At 45.5% G+C, this 25,657-nt stretch overlaps 1 protein-coding gene across 1 annotated transcript; it reads right to left on the bottom strand.

Moving 5' to 3' along the window:
* Positions 1 to 802: 802 nt before the first annotated feature.
* Positions 803 to 25,235, bottom strand: LOC131291381 (ephrin type-B receptor 1). Its single transcript, XM_058320583.1, has 11 exons — positions 24,803 to 25,235; positions 12,658 to 12,737; positions 6,800 to 8,121; positions 6,121 to 6,395; positions 5,983 to 6,054; positions 5,812 to 5,916; positions 4,590 to 4,637; positions 3,104 to 3,232; positions 2,557 to 3,023; positions 1,183 to 1,962; positions 803 to 1,018 (listed from the first exon to the last, which is right to left on the bottom strand). The coding sequence occupies exons 1-11, from the start codon at positions 24,876 to 24,878 to the stop codon at positions 914 to 916; spliced, it is 3,459 nt and encodes a 1,152-aa protein (XP_058176566.1). The 5' UTR covers positions 24,879 to 25,235; the 3' UTR covers positions 803 to 913.
* Positions 25,236 to 25,657: the final 422 nt, after the last annotated feature.

The raw sequence follows: 25,657 nt of genomic DNA on the forward strand, positions 1-25,657 counted from the left end.
TGATATGACTACCGCGGACCGCCCCCGTTTCCTCCCGTGGCTTGTGTGTTCTGTTCTTGCAGCTTAAAAATGATTGGTGGCGATTATGGAATATATGGAAGTTAAAAACGACGAATTACATTATTCTACAGCTTTTAACCTACTACCGGTTTGGGTAACCGAAACCGAAGCGACTTGGGGAAAGACTTGCATACAAAATTAAAAACGTAATTTAAAATAAAAAAGTATGTTGAAAAGAGTGGAATAATTATAGGAAATAAAAACGCCGGCTACCTAGTACTACAGAGTATAAAAATCACATTGTTGATGTAGCCGCCCGCACTTTTTCACCCTAACTTTCTTGCCACTATCACTCCTGTCCATTCGTCTCGCGCCCCCGGCATCATTTACCATGACCCTCTCTTTTTGTTTGTTTCCTTCTGCTCGTTCCGGTTCGCCTTCCATCACACTTCCCCCCCTCTCTCTCTCTCTCTATCATGTTAATAGTGCTCAACAGCTCATAAAATATAGTACAATTCGCACCCCGTCCAGTTTCTTCAGTCAGTAAGTCTCAGTCTCTGTCCGCGCACGCGTGTTCGTCGGGACATCGTACCCTGCCTTAATAAACATAATAAACGCAAGTTGCAACGCTTAAGTAACACCGTGAACGAACGTATCGCATTCATGTGCCGCATGAATGTTCGGTTGTGTCGCTTCGTGAAGTGGTCCGACGAACCCGATGCGAACGATTAAAATGCTACGCCCAGAGGGGGTGGGGGGACGTAGCGTTGGGGGGCTGAAACCGCCACTGGTTCTCCGCGGATCGCAGCAGCCAGGCAGCGCAGTCAAACGTAAATGAAACTGAATGGCAGCTCGTTCGCGCCCTCTGGATGCTTCAGTACAGCGGCGTCATGGTTCCGGAGCAGCCATTTATTTAGATGATGGTGTCGATCTGGCGGGCCTGATGGAGGATCTTTTTCTGGTGGCCCACCAACGTGATGCCCATGTCGGAAAGCTGCTGAGCCGTCAGCCGAGACAGCTGTTCATAGGAAGAGAAAAGAATAATCAAATTTTTAGATATCGATGAAACGAAACGGCAAACTGAAGTCAAATGTTTTGTTGTCTTTGAAATTCAAACAGAATGTTTAAACAAACAGCGAGTGCAGAAAACAACATGTCGAACTCTATTCAGCCTGTTCGTACCTGTTGTGCTGTGACAAGACCGGCTTCCTTGAAGTGCTGCGAGTACCGGGACATCTTGATGCCCTCCAGCCAGAGGTCGGTGCTGATGAAGATGCCCGGGTTGCCCGTGCCGGACATCGTGCCCGTATTGCTGAACCCACCGACCGTCGAACCGAGCGTGCTCATCGAGCCCGGCACGTTCGCGTTGCTGCCGTTGTTGAGCGTACGTTCGCTCGTGCCACCCAGCATCATTCCGGCGCGTTGTTGCTGCTGGAGCTGCTGTTGCTGCTGTTGCTGCTGCTGTTGCTGTTGTTGCTGCTGCTGTTGCTGCTGCTGCGAACTGCTGCCACCCATCCCGCTGATAGATCCGATGACGCCGCCCCCGCCGACCACGCCACCCATCATCTCCTGCGTGATGTCGTCCGCCACGCCGGCCGTGCCCATGCGGGCGACCGGATTGTCGGGCGAGTTGCGCGTCGTCAGCAGGACCTGTGGCTGCCGGGCGAGATTGTCGAGTGTTTGCGTGATGCTGGCGAAGGTGGGTCTGTGCGTGCGCTGCTTCTGCCAGCAGTCCAGCATCAGCTGGTACAGGGCCTCCGGGCAGTCCATCGGCGCCGGCAACCGGTAGCCCTTCTCGATGCTCTTGATCACGTCCTGGTTCGACCAGTTCCAGTACGGACGCTCGCCGAACGACATCACCTCCCACAGGACCACGCCGTACGACCACACGTCCGAGGCGGACGTGAACTTACGGAACGCTATCGCCTCCGGTGCCGTCCAGCGTACCGGTATCTTACCACCCTGTGGCAAAAGAAAAGCAAAACAATTAATTTTCTCACTAACAGACAAAGCAGATAAATTTAGTTATACTATCGCCTAACCCTTTATGGACATAACCTTAAGCTTCAACACAATTATGGCAAATGAACTACAAACACCTCTTTGTGAGGTCCACAAAATACTCCAGCAATTATTTGCAATAGACCGATAATGAAATATCGTATTTTCACGTGAATAACATCCGCTTTGTTAGACACCGCAGCAGTATTTTCCTCCCATTTAGCTTAATCACAGAGTTGATCTTGAATTTATAAATCCTACTTGTGTTACAAACTGATTCTCGTCTATCTTTCAAAGTATTGGCTGCAGCCCTTGGTGTTAAATAAAATAAGTACAAATATTCTTGTAAATATACTTTTTCTGAGTATAGAACAAGCCATATTTTACGATAGCAATGAAAAAGATGGTGTTACATAACATATGAAAATAGGGCACTCTAATTTGAAGAACGATTGTGCTTTGTTTCACTTCTTCGTTGACGAATCGGTTTTGTTCAGTGCTATGCTTTGGTTCGCCTGCCGGTGACAGATGAAAACATCCTGCTCCGATGCTTACCCGGGTTGTGTACGCGTCGCTTGCGTTCTCGATCTCGCGGGACAGGCCGAAGTCGGCAATCTTGCAAACCAGCAGCGAGTTCACCAGCACATTGCGCGCGGCCAGATCCCGGTGCACGTAGTTCATGTCGCTCAGGTAGGTCATGCCGGCGGCGATACCGCGCAGCATGCCGATCAGCTGTATCGTCTGGAACTTGCCGTCGTTCGCCCGCAGGAACGTATCGAGGCTGCCGTTCTCCATGTACTCGGTGATGATCATGACCGGGTTCGAGCGCGTCACCACGCCCTGCAGGAAGATCACGTTCGGGTGCTCGAACTGGCCCATGATGGACGCCTCGGTGAGGAAGTCGCACCGCGCCTTCTCCGACGAGCCGGGCTTGAGCGTCTTGATCGCGACGTCGATCTCCTGCACGAAGTTGGGCGGCACCTTCAGCCGGCCCCGACACACGTCGCCAAACTCGCCACCACCTGCGGCAAAGCGGAAACGGAAACGTTAGCACGGTCGGCGCGACCTAAACCGCCCTCCCAAAACCCCCTCCCGGACCTACCGATGATGGCCTCTATCGTGATGTAGCTGGCGTCGATCTCGCGCGCAAACTCGCGGATGGCCTGGTTCGGATCCTCGTACGTGTGCGGGTCCACGTAGCTTCTGCTGGTGCCGAACAGCGGTGTGGTCACTGCAAAATTATGACGACGTTGACGGTAATAGCCGTACGAACCACCTTCACTCGCGCGCACGATTCGGTGTCAGTATTCGAGAGTGTACGAACAGAAACAGGCCCAAGCAGCACCGAAAGAACACCGGAAGGACCCGCAAAAAACAGACAAACAAAAACCAATCCGATTCCCAGCCGATTTCCCGTACGCGATGGCGATACAAATTAGTAAACACACATTACCAAGCACCGCGGGAAGGACGATACGAGATAGCGTGAGAAGTAACCAAAAATCGAACCAAACACCAGCAATTGTGCGTTATTCATTCGAGTAGTCGGTGACAAAATGGCGATGACCATATTTGACAGACGGTCCGAGGCGGCGGGGAATTGGGAATTTTTGTTTGTATGTTGATTTGCATTTTGTAATAAACAACAAGCGGCGAGTCGATTGCAAAGTCAACCACATTACACAGGTAAGCGATAGGCAAAAGCGATAAACACAAAATAGAAACACATGCATTGCAATGAAATTCGTACGGGCAAACGGTTTAAGATACATTTTAGAGAGTCCATCCATTAGAGAGGGCGTAATCGAAATGAAAAAGGCACGGAAAGCAAAACCGAGCAGTTGGTTGTGGTAAAGGCGAGCAGTGATTGTTGTTGCAACAAACGTCACAGACGAAGCATAAATTATACGTGGGCGTTTTGTTAAAAATACAGGTGGAAAAGAAAAGAAAAAAATAAACAAAGCAAATTAGTTACAAAGCGTTTTGTTTTGTGTACTATGTTTTTTTCTGTTGTTTTTGGCAAGGATTTTGCTTGAAGTGGATTTGCATAAAGGACAAGGGACTCGAGGGTTGAGGAATGGAGCGAACGGGTTTTATCGAAAGGGTCGTATGGGACGATTTTGCGTTAGGTGCGTTTACGGACACGGAAACAGAGCCGAAAATAGTGGTAAATCACTACGAATAGTTAGCGGGAAATCAAAGAACATAAAAAGAACGCATAAAACAAACACATCCCGGTTGGTTAATTTGGTTAATTGTCGTCCAAACTGGCGACATCGCGCTGCTGGTGGCCGGAACGAAGCGTCTACGCATTAGAAATCCATTGTTGGGCGGCCAAGCGAAAGCCCTACTAGACTAGTAAGAGGTTTGCAATCGAACGAGTAGTATTAATGTTGTAAGATTAGGGCACGGGCGACATTACAGTCAATGTTCAAAATTGACCGCGTGCAGCGAAGAGGAATAGATGATGAAGGGTGAAGGTGAAGGTGAAAGACTAGAGCCATTGCCCGGCAGAAGATTCCGTTGAAAAAAACCCGAACCCCAGAAGAAAAAGAACTAGTTAAAGGAGATGCAATAACGACATTTACCATTGCTTTTCATCGTTTTGACTATCGGGGTCGTGTCCATTGCGTGAACTAAAAAAACAAACAGGTCAAACAAGAAGCGCATGGTTGGGAAATATAATTATATAAATAGCATTATTAGCAACACACGTGAACGAAATTGCAAACGTAATAAAATTGAACACAGCAACACTCGTCAACAGTGATACGCGGCAATGATGGGATGCAAACACACAACACTTACGTACAAACATTCGAACACAACAGACACACAATGAGCACACACGCACAGGAAGGAATGTGAGAAAGAGGAAATATTTAGCGAAACAAAACAGCACAATGTTTAACAGCACAAGAACCGAGCGGTGAAAAATAGATATTCTGCTTAATATTTGTAGTACGATATTTAAGAAGAATACATCGATGCTGTGCAGAAGAACTGGAAAAGTGGAGCAGTAGATTGTGGGACACATTTGGGATAAGAAGGAGAGATACGAGCAACAATTGATCGAAAACATACGGACGCCAGAGGAAAAATACGAAATACGAAAGTCACAAAACTACCTAACGAACTAGAAATGATCTCAACGCAATTGCCACAAACAATGTGATACGATGCGGAAAGGTGGCGAGTTGCGTTTCGCTCACTCTTTTTCGGTCGTGAGATGAAAGAAACGCAACTATTTTAACGCTCGTTTAAAGTAAGCCGTAAGTAAAAACAAAAAAAAACGTATACGAATGAACGGCACTCCCAACCGAACGCATCGAAATGGAAGCGTAAAAAAGAAATGTGTGTCGGAGAGTCTTGGGTCGGAACACTTACTATAGGTGACTACAAGTCCTTTTTTTATGATTCGAGGAGTGTAAGAACGTTAGTTGGGATGAATTTCGTTGAGCGTTACGCGGTCGATGATCGCGAGCAAAATGCCAAATTGTTTCGAAGGACAAGAAAGAAAGAAGGAGAGAAAGAGAAAAAGATTGGAATAACACATTTGGATAGCCTGTCTTTTGGAAGGCATCGAACATCGGGCCCACCGGCTTGTGTCCCTAGGCCTACGCGGCGTTGAATTAGACGCAGGCCAAGGACGAAGGGATCCTGTCCTTGGCCTAAATGGACTTTGCGATACTGCATTTTGTGGGTGGGTAACATTGTGGATCTTGATGGAGCTGAAGGAGTGTTCGAGGGAAGGAGAGGCAGGGGGTACACTGGGGATGGGGGACTGCAGCAGAACGGATGAACCCATACCTTCGTTGCTGGCGTAATCGAGCGGCAGCGGCAGGTGGTTGTTTGTCTTCTTGTCGATGTCGTCGTGATTCTTCGAGCGCAGGAACACTACGGTTATCACAATTACTGCAATGGTTAGAAAAGGAGTGTTAGAAAGCTTGCAAAACCACACCGGGAGAATTGCCCACTTACCCAACACTAGAATAAAGACGACGGTGACCGTCAAACCGGCAACGATTCGCATCTGGAATGAGTCGTCGTACACTGTGGAGGGAACAATCATTCAGTTAGCAAAGGGGTTCACGTTCTTGACGTTCTTTTGCGACCTACCGGGACTGACGCTCTGGTGCGTTTGGGCGTAGACGATGTTGCTGAACGTACCCCAGCCGTTGAGCGTCTTGCAGCGCACCTGAAAGCCGTACTCGGTGTTCTCGAGCAGGTCGCCGATGTGCATCTTCGACTCCTTGGTGCTCAGCACCGACTTGTTCATCGCGTCCACCTCGGACTTCGGGAACCACCGGACCTCGTAGTACTCGATCGGCGAGTCGCTGTGGATCGGTTTGTCCCACACCAGGTCGACATCCTTGTTGGTTATTTGCACCACTCTGTTACGGGTGGGGAAAAGAAAATACGTCAGTATGGGTTTCGGTCTACTTCAAGTAACATTTCCAATGCCTAATCGACTTAAAAAGTCTTATCATAGTTCTATCATGGTTGTACTAAACCTGTACTATTAAAACTATTACCAAAAAAACAAGCAATGCTTATTAAACCTTTAAGGTTGCTTTAATAATATATTTTGTTGATATTTTGTAAGGTCTCGAGAAGGTTATCTTCTAGTCTGGAAAGGGTTTTAAGGGATGGCTGTTATAACATTATGTAGAGTGGGCTCTCTTGGACTTAAAATGATTCTATCACAGCATTTAAGACTGATTACTCTTTGACGAAACTAACAACATCGTTGGAACCAAGATAAAACTTAAAATGTTACTTGGGAAAGTCTACTCACTTCACGTTAAACACCGTGCTCAGGATGGCCGATTCGGTGGTGAAGGTGATCTCGGCGTACTCGGTCTTGATGTCGTCCAGGTCGGATCCGGCCCGCACGTTCATGAGCGGCGAGGGCTCGGTCGGGTGGTAGCCGCCGTACGGTCCTCCACCGTGCCCCGGCGCGGTGCTAGCATTATCGTAGCCGGAACCGGCCCCGCCCGCCGCCCCCTCCGTGCTGATGATCGGGTAGGATACGCCATGCTGCGAGTGTATCTGCACCGTGTACGTCGTCACCGGCTCGAGGTTGGTGAGCGTCAGCTTGGTGTCGTTGAACGTCTCGCTGGACGGGTTGAAGACGACGTTGGACGTGCAGGCGGCACACTTGACGCGGAACACGATGTCGCTGCGGTACTTGGTGTCGAGCTGCTCGTCGGGTGCCCGCTGCGGCGCGTTCCACGACAGGATGGCGCTCGTCTGGTCGATGAACAGCAGCGTGAGGTTGGTGGGCAGGCTGGGCGGCTTGTAGCACGGCATGTGCTTGCCGTCGCGCGGATGCCGATAGTGGCCGCTCAGACACGGGCAGAACGGCGACCCGACCTTGTTCGTCTTCGAGTTGAGCGGACAGATCGTGCAGGCCTTCACCTCCGCCGAGCGGAACTTCCCGACCGGGCACACGTTGCACGTCTGCTTCTCGTTGTCCGGCTCGTAGCCGACCTTGCACCGACAGCCGCCGGTCAGGATCGTCCACTTGCCGTCGCCCTTGCACAGGTAGGTCGGCGTCTCGTACGCCTCCGCGTTCTCCACGCACACGCCCATCTGCTGCTCGATGATGGTCACCTCCCGCCCGGTCGGCGTCTCGTTGAAGTGCGCGAAGTTGATCGTCACCGCCGGGCAGGTGATGTAGTACACCTTCACCGCCAGCACGCTGATGCAGGCGCCCTGGTCGCGGAACGCGAAGTACACGCCCTTCTTCGTCACCGCGATGCTCTTCACCTCCACGTTGATGTCGACGTCCGAGTTCTGGTTGAAGCGGCCCTCGCCCGCCGCGATCCGCCCGATCAGCTTGTAGCTTTCCGGCTGCCACGGTGGCGGCTCGCGCGTCGCCGCATCGAACTCGTAGAACAGCAGGCTGAACGTCTCCTTGCACGACAGCGCATTGCCCGGGAACAGCGAGCAGTCGCGGATCGTGAAGTGGATCTCGATGTACAGCCGGTTGGCCGGGCCGCGGTCGATGAACGGCGACCACAGCCAGTTGTTCACGTTGTTGTACGCCACGTCGCACACCACGTAGCTGCGCCAGTTGATGCCCTTCACGAAGTTGGTGAACGACTCCTCGACCCACTGTGGACGATAACAAGGGAAGCAGAAACGCATCTTTAGTATATTTTACCTCCAGGTTGGGTAGTGTTTTAACAACAAATAAGTTCCCCTAAGTAAGATGTACAGTTAGCCAATAAAATATCTGTACAGCCACCAATTTTACTGGTATGTTGTAGTTAAACTTAACATATTGAGAAAGATCACTTCACATATTGACAAAGTTTGTTGAGGACTAAAGGTGTCCATTAAATAAGGATAGTGTGTTATGCTCTGTTGAACGAAGCATTACACTGCAACAGGACATTTTCCAATATTTTCTACGATCTCGTTTAATAGAAGATTGACAAGAAAGTCACAAAAAGAACTACATGTTTGGTTATGTTTCAAAAAAAAGGTGAGAGTCATTATGAATTCAACAATTAGAGGAAATTTGTCAAATACCACATTTTAATGTGAATAGAGTGTTTAAATAATGGAATAAAATTAAACTAAAATTAAAAACTCAAACAAATGACACCAAGAAATACATTTTTAAACATAGAACTCGGAAATTAAAACGTTAACTGTCAAGCGTTTTCCGTACGTTGTTTTTTGATAACAGTTTTTTGTCAAATTTATTCATCCGACGGCTTTCTAACATCTAAGTTCCCAAAGACTTCGTTTTTTATGTAAATATAGTTTTTATCTTGCATTTTCATTGATTTATGGGGCAAACACTTTTTGAAACTAATGACAGCTGGCTATCAAAAATGATAGTCATGGCCGTCAAAAAAGTGTTAACAAAAGCAAAACATTGTTGAATTCATTAACAATCATAACGAATTACTGATCATGATTGTTTACTTGATCATTTTGTATTAAACATTTATGCGTCATGCCGGATAATGCTATAAAACAGTTAAAGACACCTCCAAAGTCTCCAGGATTCAATAGTGAATATTGTACTAAAAAGTGTGCTAAAAACGCTTGGCAGTCAACGTGTCAATACAAACTGACCTACATGTAACTTTGCCAATACATAAAGTGCTCATTGGATAGAATAAAAGTTTATCAAAACTATAGAGTTTTAAATTATGTCCTAGATCATATATTCTCTGCTATAACAAAGCTTCAAGTTATAATCGGTGACTTTATACACTATACTGTATTGTATCTTTGAAACAACCATCACCATACTATAGGCGATTTACTTCTCGATAGGTAAAATGAAGACAAAACTCGCGCAGCCCCGGTAGGTAACAGAGGTCCGCGTTTTGGAAGTGTTGAGCCCCTCGAGTGGAATCTGAAGACCTCTAAAAGCCAGCGTGCCGTAGAAACCCCGTAAGGAGGCCCGAGATCCCGTAGACGCCAAGTGCCAACTTGGCTCCATTTTCGTTCAGCTGGACGTGAAATTCCACGGCTGGGGCGGGAGTCTCCCTACACGCTCCCTCTCTCTCTCGCTCTCGTGGCCGATTTCAGGCCTGTTCCTTCGGACAACGCGCGAGGTTAGCTTTTTCTCCCTCCTCAGCCCTGCTTTGTGCGACCGCAAAAACCCTTCTTTTCACCTGTGTGTAAGCGAGTTCCGCAGAGTCTTGCGGATGCAACCGGTTTGCGCGCGCGGCTTTTCTGCCCCCTTTCTCACGAACCACAAACACACACACACACACACACTGCGTCGCGTGCGCTCGGAGGAATCTGGTGTTTGTGCACACACACACACACACAGACACAAACAAAAGAACGCGCTCGCGTTCATGATCCATCATGCAGTCTCATAACTCCTAAATCCTTTCCTTCAAGCGTTTTATGGCACGATACCAAGCGTCTATCAGCTGCCCAGAATCCATATCGGGGAAGCTCCCGAGGTTTCTTGGACTATATTGCTCCGCTATCTATCCCAACGGCCCGGTTAGTGCCATTGCTAATTGGTAATCCGGTAATCTGGGGCTCGCTCGAGGATAGTTCCGAATCGGTGGACATAAAAATAAACTGGAGCTCACACTCACGCTTAACGGCAGTTTCGTGCGCTCGGTAGGCAGCCCGGAGTTCGAGCGCCCGGAGTTCGATAGGCGGATAAATTCTGCACCTGCCCGCGATATTCCAGGGACCGGCGGGTGTCGCGATGGTTTTTATGGCCGCGCCAGATCTCTCCGCGAGTTCGTCTTCGGCGACGCGTCTTCCCTTCTCAGCGGCCAAATTAAGCCTTCATAGCTTAATGACCCGCGACCACGCGGTCAGGATGAGAAGATAGCCGTCGTGCATCCTCGATCGGTCTCCTCCGTTCCGTTCCGGCCTCTGATCTGACTCCATTTATTCTCACTCACTTCTTTGCTTCTTTCTCTGGCTGTCTCCTCCTCGCGATATAGGGGCTTTCCGTGCGGCGCTTTCCTTTTTATCTTTGACAGAACGATTTCCCCCATCCTAAACCGACCTTCTCCCCCGCTCTTACATGCTCGATGATGTTGCTTTATAGGTTTGGCATACTGCTTCTCAAATATTTTATTGCTTCTAATTTAACTTTTTATAGACAGGGACCACCACGCACCGGGTCATCAACATCGGTTTCGGGGAGGTGTTTTGTTTATTTGTATTTATTTCTCTACCATTCCATTGGGATTTTTCATCATTTTCTCCTCAGGCCCGGGTATCAGAGGAGTACGTGCGCCCTCAAAGCTCAACCACCAAACCAACATCGTGGTGGCGATTAAAGGAAGCAAAAGAAGGTATAAAAGATACTATCCTCCTCCTCCTCCTCCGCATCCCTCTACCTCTCCGTCCCCAGGGGGTTGCAAAAAGTATTCCACTCTTGCGGTTCTCCCAGCAGAACCGGATTGCGTCGCTCCAAAGAAGGCCGCTTTTGCTCGTTTTAATACCGGCGGGTTGTCGTGCCTTTTTATTTTTTTTGTTGTATTTTGGCCACCACCAATGCATGCTACCTCTTCGTATGTAAATGTCACCGAAACCGTATATAGAGTCGGTAAAGGAAAAAAAAAACCTCCCTTCCCGTTGGCCAGCAAAGCACTCTTCTACTCTGGATCTCGCGCGATATATCTCGACAGTCTCCCGAACGCCGCCTATATGCTTTTCTATCGAACCATAATAATGCTATAAATTTCCATATGATTAGATACACCTTGATGTGCGCTCGGTCGTTGCCAAACGAGATTGAGCCTCACGGTTATCTGGACATAGATCCACGCGCTTGACAAAACGTTCGAGCTCAAACGGAGCAGGCAATAACCCAAGAATCCCCCCCCTTGCCTCCCATCCGTTTTTCCCCGGAGTCTCTTGTGGGGTGGCCATCTTTTGAAAGTTAGAAAACGAGACTTACCCCAAAACAAGTTGACGAATCAATCGAGACATCTTCCCGGGCATACATAAAGATAACCAAAGAGCGCTTATTCAGAAGCATGAGCAACCCCGGAATGAGAGACAATCATGCTTTTCATAGTTTTTAGCTCATCCGGGAGTCGGTTCGTTGGTTTCCTACCTCAACTCCTACGCAAGGATATGGTTGGGTCCTATCAGAAACGTTTTGCGATATGATATATCGGCTAATAAGTGTACCAGAAATCCATCGATGTCTGTTGTTTGGCATTGTTTAACTTAGAGTATTGAACAAAATGTGTTACAACCTACAGAGTAAAACGTACACAAATCGCTAGTTTGACATATTAATTCTAGTCGAAAGCAAATCGGAACGGACCGTGCTTGGTTCCGATAGTGAGGAAGGAATGTATCTGTCATTCGCAGTGTCGCAGTTGACAGTTAAAATTCTGGACAAAGATGACAGATAAAGTCCTCGTCTAATAAGGGTACCAAATAAACAGTAAAAATGATTACTCAGAATCAGTTGGATGTTAAATTTTAGTTCCACAAGAATGTTTGACAACTAGATAAATGTTTATCGATCGACGACTAACATTAACGTTCAAGCGTTGGAATGAAAAATTGTTGTCTACTTCGTTCACGATAGTTGTCAGTGACTCAAACCCGTCTTTAGGCAGGATGATGTTGGTGGAGCAGGTTCCCTTTAGAAAACAACGTATTTCAAATGGTTTTTCTTCTTTCGAAAATGATTTGCTTATCACTTGCGATGCCTTGAATGAAACGTTCAACTCCCATCGTGCTGGAAGGCTGCGGTTTCAGGGTTGGATCGATAGTTGCTGCCCGGGCGTGCACTGCGTTGTTTTATTTTCCTAATCAGCGCTGTACCGGGGGTTTCGAGGTCCAGAGTGGTCATATCATATTCTGCACACGTCACGACTTCTACGAACTGGCATATTTAATGCAGCCAAGCGCACTCGTTGCTGATCTCAAGCAACTTTTGCATTATCAACATGAGGTCAACGAAGGGGAAGTTCGTACCAGCTGCGATGCAAAATAGCTGCCAAGGTCGGATTCCAGCGAAGTGTGTTATGAACAATGCCATCTAGGAATTTGCATGTGTGTTCCCTCGGATTGGATGAAGCAAACACATTTTCTCTGGTGGTTTAATGCTACATAGTTTGGCAAAAACACGACCCTCAGATGCGGTAAACCCTTAGTTCTTTCACTCGTTGTGTGTGTCGTACTTACCCCGGGCGTCTGTGCCTGCGGTCCATAAGGGTATCGGGTCCACTCCAGCGTTGCCTCCTTCGTGGTGTCCAGTAATACAACTGCAAAAGTACAATCATCAAAGCAAACAATTAAGACCGGTTCAATACAGTTGTGTCCTTATAAATGGATGAACAAGGATGGTGTGATTTAGCCTGGTTACTTTGGCCTGAGTACGAGAAACACACGAGAATCAGACGTTATATGTCACGCAATACGGAGGTAGTCCTGCAGCGCATGTAGCAAGCCTCCACGGCGTTCCCCCGATAGACAGACACACCTGGTTCAATCTGGTCGTATCTGCGTTTCCGCACGCATCCCCCGCACGATGATTCACCACTTTGTTAATGAATGCGTCGAGAGTGCCGTCGTCAACGAATACCCACCTACACCGTTGCATAGTGGGTATTCGGCGCGACAAAAGAAGAAACAATTTCGCAAAAGATTCCGATATTTTTTTTTTTTTTTTGAGTTCCGATTTCGAAGTTTGCCCAAATGAAACATTGTGAACTCATTTTGTGTGACTTACAGTAATTTAAAGGAACTTGAAAAAAAAGCGCTGAAAAAGTGGGAATTGTAACTTTAAGACTGGAATATTTTGAAGAGAATCATTTATCCCCAAACACTATTACAATTTTATAGGTAACAGAAGGCGTAATAAGCAAAGTAATAATTTAATTACCGAGTTACAGAAATTCCATGCCCAAAATGGTTAACAGTTGTTATACCGCCAAAAAAGTAAACCATAACATCTAATCAAAATAGTTTTTCTAAACTTTCTTAAATTTTTCATTCATTCTATGTTTGTTCGATTGTTCCGTAAGCGAACGTTCCGAAGCGTGTTACGGACATTTTCATGAGTAAAGCTATGACAGTAAACTATGATCATATCAAATAAATTATGATGCAAATTGAAGGCACAAATTAAACTCAAAGTTGCACGGTTGCAATATGCAACATTGTGAGCGATTTTTAGCGTCATTTAAAAATTATGATATTTTTTCAATACAACACTAGCTTTTCACTAACTAACAATCTATCTATTTTTAATCAAATAAGCGTAGTGTTGAAAATTGCAGAGACAAAAACGGTTAACCATATGAAAGAAAACTAATGAACCGCTGAAATGTCATTTGAAAGAATCAAAACGATTCGTTTCACGTTTTGAGAGATTAAAATATCTTCATTAGATAACGAGTTGTAAAGGGCCAGTTGTAAAGGGCATAGTTGCGTCAAATATACGCACCTGCTTTTTAAAAAACTGCAAAATGTAGAGACTGACCACCATAACAAGTTCTTTATTTATTGGTTTTGATAAATTGAATTGTTAAGGATATATTATAAAATAAAGAGCGCATTTACGGCAAACTGACGGGCTGGCTATTTGTAATGTTCAACTCAATCAAAACTACTGCCTTCGTTTACATGTACAATAGAAAGTCCCATAAAAGCGTGGAGCAGTTCTTGATATGGACTTTTATTCTGAGAAAAGTGTAGAGGTGTTCATAGTGCACTAGAGCTTGGTCCTGCGTACGCGTCGCTTTGCTTCATGCGTCACTGGTGGAGCACACTCCCAGGACAAAACCTCGAACCAAGTCCAACGACCACCAATCAGCAGCACCAGAGAGAGCTTACGGGTCATCATTTATATTATTCATCAAAAGCGAGCACATCCCGGAGTGCATCATCCGTAGATGCGCTGCTGTTCATTGCATTGCGTTCCTCATTAATGGAAAACACTCCCTCGCTCGCTCTCTCCCCGCCCAGCTGCCTTACATTTTCGATCAGACCTGCCCGAGCAATGGATGGATGGCTGGATGAATCTAAACATTTGAACCCTTGCGTAACGACAGATCTAAACATGGTTTGATTCTAAACAAAACCCGCCTCATCCGGTAGAGCGTTCATAGCAACTGAAGAGGAGGCAACGCTGCTTCCTTTTAATGAACGAGAACGAGATTTCTTGATCAACGGTGTTGATGGTTCAGTCATATTATTTTAATTGAGTCATCTATGTTAGTTCTATTTCAGTTGTTAGTGCTTCGTTGCTAGTTTTTTCTTGTTCGATTCGTCTATTACAAGTGTTAGGATATAATTCTGTATTTAGATTTTCTAATAGTCCATAGATTCTTCTTAAGCATATTGTGAAACTATGTAATTTTTTAATTTTAATGTTCTTACTTATCATATCCCATCTCCTTCTCTAAAATCTAAAGGACGATTTAAACGGTTTAAGTTTAAGTCGATGTTGACAGTCAATCTTATAAACTCAAATTCTTATGTCACGGTGTAATGTTCCATTAGCGTATCTTTTATTACACTGTAAAGCTCGGCTTGGCTAATTACTTTTGTTGCCCTGCCACTTTTAGTTCAAACAGCTTTAAAAAGCAATCCTTATAACTTATTTCGTTCGTTATTTATACAAAAATCAATTGATGTGTTTCCATTTGACCTCAATTTGATTAAGTTCTAGTTTTTCTGGGTTGAATTGAAGCTGAGAAGTGTAAGTAATTTTCTTAAAATTTGCCCATTTGTTTTTCTCTTACAAATCGATTGAGTTGCTATTGTATTATGTTTCGTTAGTATTTACTGCCACGTTTAATTACATTTGAAGACATTCTAGAATGTTTGAGTTAAATTGAAGGGAAACTAGGGAATTATGTTTCAGAAAGATGCAACTTAAGAATTCAAAGTACAGTGAAACAAATATGATTGAAATTTAACAACAAATGACAGTTGCTTTCATTCATTTTGGAATTAAATTCGTTTTGCAATGCAACTTAAAAAGCAAAAGGAGTCACATTTGACAGAGTTTTAGTTCTAATTTACTTTAAAATATGATCCATCAGCATAGAAAGCAACGAATGGTTTTCCACTGGTTTTCCCTCTACCTGGAGGCAAAAGGCTGGAGAGGTAAAACAAATAAGGACCCCCGAAAAAGCTGCTCCCACACGACGTCCCAATGTCTCGCGGGGGCATCTCATTTTCTTACTTTTTTTTTCTATTTTTAAGTGGGTGGGCGGGTGAATGCACTCAAGCACCAGCCGAAAAACGGACGATGGTGGATTGGATGGTGAAGATCAAAAGCGAATAGCGACGCTGGCCAAAAAGGACCAGAAAAGCGAGCGTGACGTGCAACAAAACCAAAACCAAAAACACACACACACACAAGAAAGAAAGAAAAAATGCCTGGAAAACCCGAAAGTCCTCGACACAACGCGAACGACGGATAGAACGTTCATTGACCCTTTCGGTGGGGTTGGGGGGGGGGGGGGTGTGTGGGGGCGGGCGGTACGGGAAAATGCGAAAGTAAGACGGGCGCGGGGTTGGTGTGGGAAGGGTGCAGGAGAGGTGGGTGACACAACTTGCGCTTGGCAATGGTTTTCGGGGGTTGGAAAAAATCACGAATAGCCTCTACCCTCTCCATTTTCGTTTTTTTTGTTTTTCACTGCCGCTTTTCTCACGCGGGGCTTTGGAAAAACCCTTCTACGTCGCGCACAGTCGGAAGCCCCACACTTTCCATTCTCTGTCCCGCGCAAGGGCGGGGTGTGGGTGGTTTCTTTGCTCCTTGCACCCCCTCCACCAGAAGGGCGGAAAAGAAGAGGAAGCTCCCAGGCACGTCTATACACGCAAATGCATGTATTTTGCAGGACATACACACACAAACGCACACACTAAAGAACCGTAACTTCGGTACGAACTAGACCAGGGGTCGGCAAAGTCCAACACTCGGGCCCTTTTACGGCCAGTAATAACATTTTAATGCTTCATACAAAAAACCCATCATTATTCTTATCGTATTTGTTTATAATGTCAGGTTTGTACCCCCAAAATGAAGATTACAATTGTTGAACGAGTTGCTTGGGTTGGGTTAATTATTACTTTGAAAATATTAATTTCGTTTCCTCTTTAATCTTCTGGCCCTTTTTGGAAACCGTGTGCCGACCCCTGAACTAGACGGACAGTGTGTTTATTTATTTTTTGGAAATCATTTCTTCGACCCTTCGACCAGGTTAACGCTTGACATTTACACACAGTGTCCGCCAAAAGAATGGCACCTTATTTAAAACATTTAACGTGGAACATCTTTTCATCTTCCATTTTGCAAAACAAACCGCTCGTCTAATCGCGGTTAGGTGTGCACAAAAATCGCCTTTTTCCAAGCCTTCGACGCCATTCCCCTTTGCCCCTCCCCTTGCCGTCGGTCCGGCCCACGAGGAGACCGCAAATATAATTACAGTAACGACGGGGCTTGGCGTTTTTTTTTGTCGAGCGCGAAATGAAGAAGAACCAAACCCCAATCGGAGAATGAACCAAAAAAGATGAAAAAGTAAAAACACCGACAGGGGGAGATGAGGGTAGGGTGAGCAAGGATTCGAAAGGCACACACACACACCGAGGGCACACACTTAGTGCATCATCTTATGCTTCGGCTCAGGTGGTGTGGTGCCCCCGCCATACGGTGAGAGCATAATGATGAGCTTGATGACGAGACCAAGAGCGTCGTCGTCGCGCGTTTTTTTTCGTTTGCTTCTTCATTTTATTTTTGTTTCTCCCCCAAGCCCGTGGGGAATGACTCGGCGACGGCGACGACGACGACGACGACGACGTAAGTCGTTCGGTCGAGAGTGTAATCGCTCCAGGAGAAGCCAAATGAGAGGATAGAGGACCAAAAACTAAAGGACAAAGACGAAAAAGACCTACACCTACACCTACAACATCTGCAGTCATTTCCATTAGTTGTGATATGTGTGTTTGTGTGTGTGTGGGTGAAGAAAAAGGGACGATTGAAGTGGTTTTTGGATGCTGCTGCTACCGGGGACTCGTTTTTTTCACTCATTTCCAACACCTTGTTGACTCGCGGCGGTACACGAGCGCCACCAGCAACCTTCTTCATCGTCGGAAAACTCTCACCCAAGCCAACAACAACCAACGAAGAACCAAAGCTACCTCCCTTCCCTTGACGCCTGCTGCGACGGACGAAGAAAAGTTGAAAACTACTTGCCATTTGCAATTTCGTCGCTTGGCCATCGAAAGAAATGACCCAACTTGACCGAAAATGTTCGATCCAAACCGAACCCAGCTCCAATCCGGCTTGATGACTGAGACTTTCTTCTTTGTCGAAAAAGTAAACTAAAAACGAGCACTTATTCGGAGTGCCGACACCCATTACTGCCATTTGAATTTAAATTGGATTGAAAATCAAATATAACGGGCTAGTTTAGTTTGCGATGTTTAGTGCTAAAGCTATTAACACACGCTATTAACCGTTGCTGGTTTTTAAGAGCTATCTGCACTCGTTAATGAGTAAAACCACACTTCTGATGGAATTTTAACATTACCGTTTCTTAAACTTACATTCAATAATCAACAAGTTTCAGTTTCTGATATTGGGTTAAAAAGATTGCTTGACTCCTTCAAATACTACTCTTCAAAGAACCAGTGCAGCATCTAGAAACATTTGAACAAGTGATTACGAACAAATAAATCAGCGACCCCTGAAGTTTTGTTCAACCCTGCCAAGGTTAAAAATAAAAACGTCATCAACATTACGTTTCAAAATTGTTAATGCAGTTGTAAATCGACTTCACACTAAAACAGATACTAGTTTCACTACTTGCAGTTGTACACGGAATGGCATTGTTTTTGCGAAGAACTTTTATCATCATCAGGGTTGCATCAAAATAAGATGGCAGAATAAGCTGTCAAACCGGCGCATCAAACCAAGGTGGGTTCATCCCGAACAAATCGCATTGATTCATTTTGAAAAGTAAATGATATTTTTGACAATTGGTTTTGGTTTTAGTTAAGGCTTATGTTATTGAGCTGTTGCGTAAGTGAAACGTTCTTCGGGTGACAAAACGCAGAGCGATTGGCTAAATCCATTTCAATATAGGTAGCCACCTTTTAGCTTTTTTTTAAAGAATATCAAATCCCGCAAATTTGGGAAGTGGTGTGTTAATGTACAAATGCAATAGCATGCTCCATATTTCGCACCAAATGTCTTGCAATGGGGTAAAAATGAGAATATTGCTGGTCGTGTTAACTAAAAGAAGAGATAAATATACGACGAGAGTGAAATTTCGTAATGAAAATCAATCTTTCTCGCCGAAATATTCATCTGGGACAATTACACGAAACACAAACTCTAAGAATAGTCCCATTCGCAAAATCTCAGAAACAAAGGACCGTAGCAAAATTAGCAACCTGCAGCAGCAACGCCATCTTATCAACGATCAAAAGGCGCACCCCAGTCGTCTCGGTGATACTTTGGCTCGTCTTCCCCCAGCAGCTCAGTTTTCGGCAGGACAAAACTCTGCGTTCACCTTGTTGACTTCTTTTTCCGTCCCAAAACAAGAAGAAATAAAAACCGAAGAAAACCAAAAACGAAAGAGGTCTCTCACTCACCAGCCCCTAAAAACCATGCCCTTAACGACGTGGAACAAGGGCGAACTGATTAACCGGACCACTAAACGGTGCGAACAAAGAAATCTAAGGGTGGGGGAAATAAGGGGAGCGAACGGGCAAACAACCAACAACGAAAACAAAAAAACCCTAAACGAAAGCAAGACAGACGCCCGCCCATCCCGCCCTTCGTGGGAGAAAAATAAAAGTGAAACGAAGGTAAGCATAAAGCACGCCTTTTTTTTATAATGGGTAAGTAAAAGAAGTGAAATTGAGGAGTGGCAAAAGCACCAACAAAAACCACGACGATGGGAAAACAAAAATCAAAACATACACAAGGACCCTCGAGAGCGCATTGTCCTCCCAACCCCCCACCCCTCCCACCCCCTCCCACCCGAGGCTGTTATTTAAGGGGACAGCCAAAAATATCCTTCACAAGTGTCCTTCTTCTTTGGAGGGATGCAACGAAATGCTGCAGAAAACGACACGCAGGTCCAAGATGGGGAGTAAAATGAGGAAAGGGGGGGGGGGGAGGGAGGTTCAGTGAACGTTGAACATCCCTCAATCGACAGTTTCCAGTTCCCACACTCCCCCCCCTTCCCACAATTGTTGCTAAGCTTCGGCGGCGTAATTCCTTTCTTTAATACGTTTGGAAGGGAGGGAAGCTTTGGGCGGGGGGGGGGGGGAGGGGGGGGGGAGGGGGGGGGGATAAGTAAAACGGTAACCCCGTTTTTCTTTTTCGGGAGAACAAACTCCCTCCCCTCCCCTCCCTGCCCCACCGTTGGGTGGAAAAACGAACGTGCTTACCCCGACGAAGGTACGATGACCCCATCGTGGAAAGACTCTCACTTGCAAAAGGAGATATTCGCAGGAAAAGTCTGGAAACTGGCCTCTCCATCTCCCTACCCCGTTTGTGGAGGTCCACGTCTCCCCGTAAAACAGCTTCACTTTTCCCCCAATCGATACGGATTGTGCGAGAGACGGATTGACGCGCTCACTTTCGACGTTTCGGTCGTTTTGGCTTGCTTCGATATTTTCTCCTTTGCTAAAGGTGACCTTACGAATGCTCTCTGTCCTTTTCTGAACCAAAAAAAAAAACTGCAACCTCATAATTACACCGTACGTGGTTTGTAACGACGGTTTTTGAAGCCAGGAGGAGGAGGAGGTGGCAAACAGCTTTTATCTTGTAATAAAACCTAAATCAAAGAGCAAATATCCCGATTCGTGCTTTTTAGGAATAGAAATAAACTGGTAAAATACAGGAGAATACTCTCCTTGTGTTAATTAATTGTGGATCATAACATTTATTTGACCAACGGTTTTTGAAACCCAAGTAAAGACGAAGCTATCAAAAGAATACATTTTAGTAATTACTATAGCCTACTGCTTTTGTAATGCATTTCTATATTAATGTATGATTGAAGACAACCTGATAACTAAATTAAAGTGCGTGAAAACCGGCCTACAGTAACTTCGTTCGTTTTAGGAAAGTTAAACTTACAAGGAAATTTACAAGAAGAGTAACAAAGTATAAAAATAAAGCACATTTAACAAGTCAAAACACACAACAAATAAATGTTTAAAAAAGTTACATTTTCCACGACCACGTTTTAGCAATCCGGTTTGCTGTTGGACTGAAAATTAATAAATTCCTGAGTAGGTTTATGCTACCGGGTCACCTAGGGGCAACCGCAGATGGTTTAAAAACTATGGGGGTACGTTGGAAAACATCCGTCGCAGCCAAAGGAAAATCCACCGAATAATCATTCCGGCACGTCTTGCCGGCCGCACACGCTTTTCCTAAAATAAAATAATACGTCTAATCCCCGCACCGAAACCACGACGACGCGCGCTGCGTGTTCCGCCGTTGTTTACACTGGAGAATAATTCTGATCGCACGTTCAGGAACATTTTGGGGAGCGGGAGGGGTGGCTTTCGGTGGAGGAGAAGGGCCAGAAATACTAAACTATTTATGCCACACATGGGCGAGCAATTAAAAAACTCCCGCGTTTTCACCCTTGCAGCACCTCACCCCTCCCGACCGGAAGTTTCCATCCAACAACGCGCACATGAATTGGATAACCTCGCCGGAGTGTGTTGGAAGTTGTTTGAACAGGGTTGTACAAATAGTCCGGTACAAGTCAGTAAAATTCCTTTTTAGAAAATTCGATTCCATTGTGTTCACCGCGGGTGATTTTTCCTTTTTCGAACGGGTTGGGTTGTTGAACCTTACCTAACAGTGCAATAGCACAATTTGTAACATATAGACAAATATTTGTACATGGAAGACACAGTAACAAACCAATGGATATGATTTTGAAACCTTTCGCGAGGAAGTCATCTGTTCACAACAGGAAACCGTTGGATGGGAAAAGTAAGCAATTTTACATATTTCAATGTTTCATTTTTGTGTACATTTTTCTTTTGAAAGTAAAAATGTTTGTAGAAAAAATACTATTGTGAGAAACTGGCTAAGGCCTTGCATTTCCAATTTCTGTTCTTTTGATTTATCTGTTTCATCATTCTGCATTCATAAATCCTTTTTACGGTCTAGTTCTTAATTTCTTGATGTTTGTGAATTAAAATTTAAAATAATCAAAGTAAATAAACCAAACAAACATTTTGAAAAAGATAAGAAACCGAATTTTAAATTGTGCCTTTTCGATAGTAACATTTTGTGCTTGTTTTAAAACGTGACAAAATCACGTTGATTGAATGTTACTCGGAACTCAAACAATTGAATGACAATTATGCGACTTCACAGATATTAACCATTTAAAGGCATCCTTTGGGTTATTTTGTTTTTGGTTCACTTGGAAAGAAAGTCTAGCTTGTGTAAACAACCTCTACACAAGGCAGCGCCGCATGGGGGGGTGTTTTTATTTTTGAACTTCTTGGTATCGGACGCTCCAAACCGGAAGTCCGGCGGTTCTTGTGGAACGTTCTCTCGGTTCGACGCGGAAGGTCATTTCACAGCATCAATTCCGGTGTCGTATTTCCGCCTTCGGTGCAGCACGAAAGGCCACGGTGGTTTCAGCTTGCACCGGAGGTTAGTTCTCTCTCCCGCATGGATTCCGGCGTATGAGAATGGGTTTTTATTCTTTCGCCAACCGATGCACAGCGGGCCGGAACGGTGCCTCGCAGGAAGAGGAGGGCGATGAAAAAGAGTGCGTCCCTTCACTGCACCGTTTATGCAACTTTAACAGCATGCGGGGTTGTAGGATGGAGGAACGACGCTTACAGGAACGCAAGAACCGAAAACGGCAATAAATAAATCAAACGCTATTGCCAGATGAGGTTCCCGGGTTCAGTGTCAACCGACTGTTCGGGGGGGTCGAGGGTCGAGGGAGCAAAGGGACTCGCAACAGAGCACATACACACATCGACCTTCAGTCGGACAAAGAGTGTGACGGTCGGCAGGTACCTGCAGGCAGGATGAACCTTTATGCTCAGACAAAGTCGAATAAACCCAGCCTAGGACGGACAATAGGTTTGTACGCCGTCACAAAATTACCAATTTAACTGGATGAAGACTACTAAATAATTGTTCGGGAATACAACCAACACCAGAAAACTTTGTCGCAAAAGCAGATGTTACTGTTTCTAAGGCAAACGTTTTCTCTAAAGCTCATCCATTTTTGTCTCCAATGCATCTATTTTCGCTGTCGATGTTTGTGAGTTGCCGAAAACAACATAATAAATTAAGGATATTGTGGTAATTCGAGATAATTAAGCTCTAACAACAATCACCATAAACAAAATGATGCTTTAAAGCTAAGTTGCGCCCATGGCTATTCATTTTTTACCGATTTTCGAACAGTAGCGTTGAACTTGAGAACATAAACGTATTTCCATAGCTACGAAACGTCAGTGTACCTCGTTTGTTGACACTCCAGTGCTATATTTGTTTATTTCTGGACTGTATCGAACATTTTTTTGTCAAAAATTTGCATAATTATCTGCTACTTATTATATTAATCTTAATGTACACTGTACATTGGAACTTTACACAAACATGTAAGACTACGGAGGCAAAAATGGAAGCGTTGGGTTAGAGGCAAAACTAAGCGATTGTTATTAAACGGTTCCTGGGTAACAACAGTGTGTCTTGAAGGGTTAGAGTGGCAACAATGTTTCAGCAACAGGCTCTGACATCCGTAGATCATATGTACACCCCTGCACCCTGCCTCGTCCGTACTCTTCCCCGAGCCGAACTCGATCTCGTCTCCCCGGTCATGTTCAGGGCATTGGAGCATTGTTCTGCTGTTGCATCTTCTCGGAGTGTACGTCTCCCCTTTCAAGCGGCCACGGTTCAGTGAAACGAGACTCCAGCGTTTCAGCCCCCGGTCGGTGTTGTCGGTAGTGCTGAAAGCTGAGCTGCACGTGCGCCATATGATCCGGAGATCGAACCTAGCGAACCGTGGACGATGGCTTTAGGAGTCGTGCCCGACCCTCGGTGATGTAAAACCGATGTGCGAATGGCACGCATGTGTGAGGGACCAGAAGGTGGAGGAGGGGGAGGATGAAAAAACTTCTAAAACATCCTTTCCAAACCATTGTCGAAACACCACGGATCAGCTTTCCTGCTCCCGGGAGACGGGCAGGGTACCCACACAACACGAAGTCGTATTAAGTTGAAGAAATTGAATCATATATTAGTATTTTTCGAATCGGAATCGCAGTAAGCATAGACAATGTACGAGCAATGTATATTCTTTGTTCCATATGATGCCGATTAAGAATGTAATACGATTTTCTTTATGCATACGTATAGATGAACGAGCAATGTCCGGCTGATGTATATCGTAAGTCGTATATGATGCCGACTTAGAAAATATACGACTAAACATATACATTTTGAACAATGTACGGTTAGCGCCTCCACTTTTGTACGTATAGGCATTATTTTAGCATCATTTACGATTCAATCATATTGCATAGAAGTACGATTATTTCAAGTTGATATTCGATTTACATGCATATGTGTTGTGTGGGTATGCACCGCCATGTCGTACCGCTTTCTGTTCCCCGTTTTCCCCTCAACGGTCCCGGGTTTGTCAAGTTCATCACTCCAATCGCATTTTTTCACACAGCGATTTTTACCGGGAACTTCAAAGACCATATCATTTATTTGCCATTGTGATTAGAAACAGCGGTAGCACATCAATAAGATTATCGTGAATATTTCTGACAGCTTTCCGAGAAACTGCGAATTTCTCTGAAATCGCAAGTAGCTTCAAATCACATCCTTACAGCTTTTGCAGCTTTGATAGTTAAAACTTAGCGATTTCATTCATTTTTCAATTCTCTTGTTTTCTGCTGGATCTAAAAATTATTACCCAGGAGACAAATTAGTGATAGGTTACAGGCAAAAATGAATGTTTTTGACAAACGTAGATGCGTACTTTAGACAAAAAACAAAATTTCCTTGCGCCGGCTGTATGAAATGCGGAATACATTGTACAGAAGGCATGTTTGGAGAAGTTCTCTACGAAAAGAACACAGTTGGAAGGTACTCCAAACTCCCTGCTGGAACGTGTGTTACTCAGCGAAAGGTAGCTGCAGAAGTTCCCCCAACGAATTGCTTGTTGACAAAGTGAAATACTCGATTTAGAATGTTGTGCGTATCTCGTTTCGGATGTCAAGATTCTTCGGCTGGAATGTTCGTCAGCAGGTTTTTCGGCTAACAAATGTGAGGGCGTTTCTGCGCCCCGCAACGTACCTTGATCACTGACGACGCCATCGAGCCTCTGGTATAGAACGTAGCACAGCAAGAGCAGCGGCAGGTATTTATCCATATTCGAGTGTCGGTTCCACCTGGTTCCACCTGTGCTCGGGGGGTCCGTGCGTACGGTTACGCCGGAATCCCAGGGCCTCGGAGGTGTGATGTGGTGCTGATCCGAAGACGGCTCACCGGCTACAATCCGTTGTTAGATTGGTCCTGGTCCGGTACGTTGGCTCTCTTGGGCTCTCAAACACAAACCCCGTTGTACCGTGGTGGCATGGAAGGGTTGCGGAAATGAAATGAGGACGATGTTTGGTTTCCCTCCAAGCTGGAGTTGGCCAAAACTACGCGACAGTTTCTTTTACACTACGCGCGCAGGATGTGACACACGGATGCCTGATGCTCCTCCGGTTGCAGTTTGATTGATGGTATGTTATGCCGGACCGCCTGTGGGTCTTTCGCTCTCTTTCTCTATCCTGCTCACACTTTCTTACTCTTCTTCGTTCACTGGGATCACTTGGCACAAAGGGACATAAACACACACGGCACGGTCTTACCGGAGCGTGCACCGGGCGGAACATCCGGTGGCCATGGTGCCGGGGCGAGCGGTTAGCAGGCAGCTACTGGTCGGCGACGACCACCCTCGGGCGACCATCGTGGCGCGGACACCGGGACACTGGGGAACTTTTTTCTCGACACACACACACTCTCGCACACACCCACCCAGCACGTTCCGGGGCCGGGGTGTGTTGCCGCACACCGTAAAACTTTACACGAAACTGCTGCCGGTGCGGATGCTTCTCGACGACGAATGCATATTCCGGCGTAAGGCTTTCCCTGTTTCAACGCGTT

The sequence above is a fragment of the Anopheles ziemanni genome, chromosome X (assembly GCF_943734765.1).
Source record: "Anopheles ziemanni chromosome X, idAnoZiCoDA_A2_x.2, whole genome shotgun sequence".
NCBI lineage: Eukaryota > Metazoa > Arthropoda > Insecta > Diptera > Culicidae > Anopheles > Anopheles ziemanni.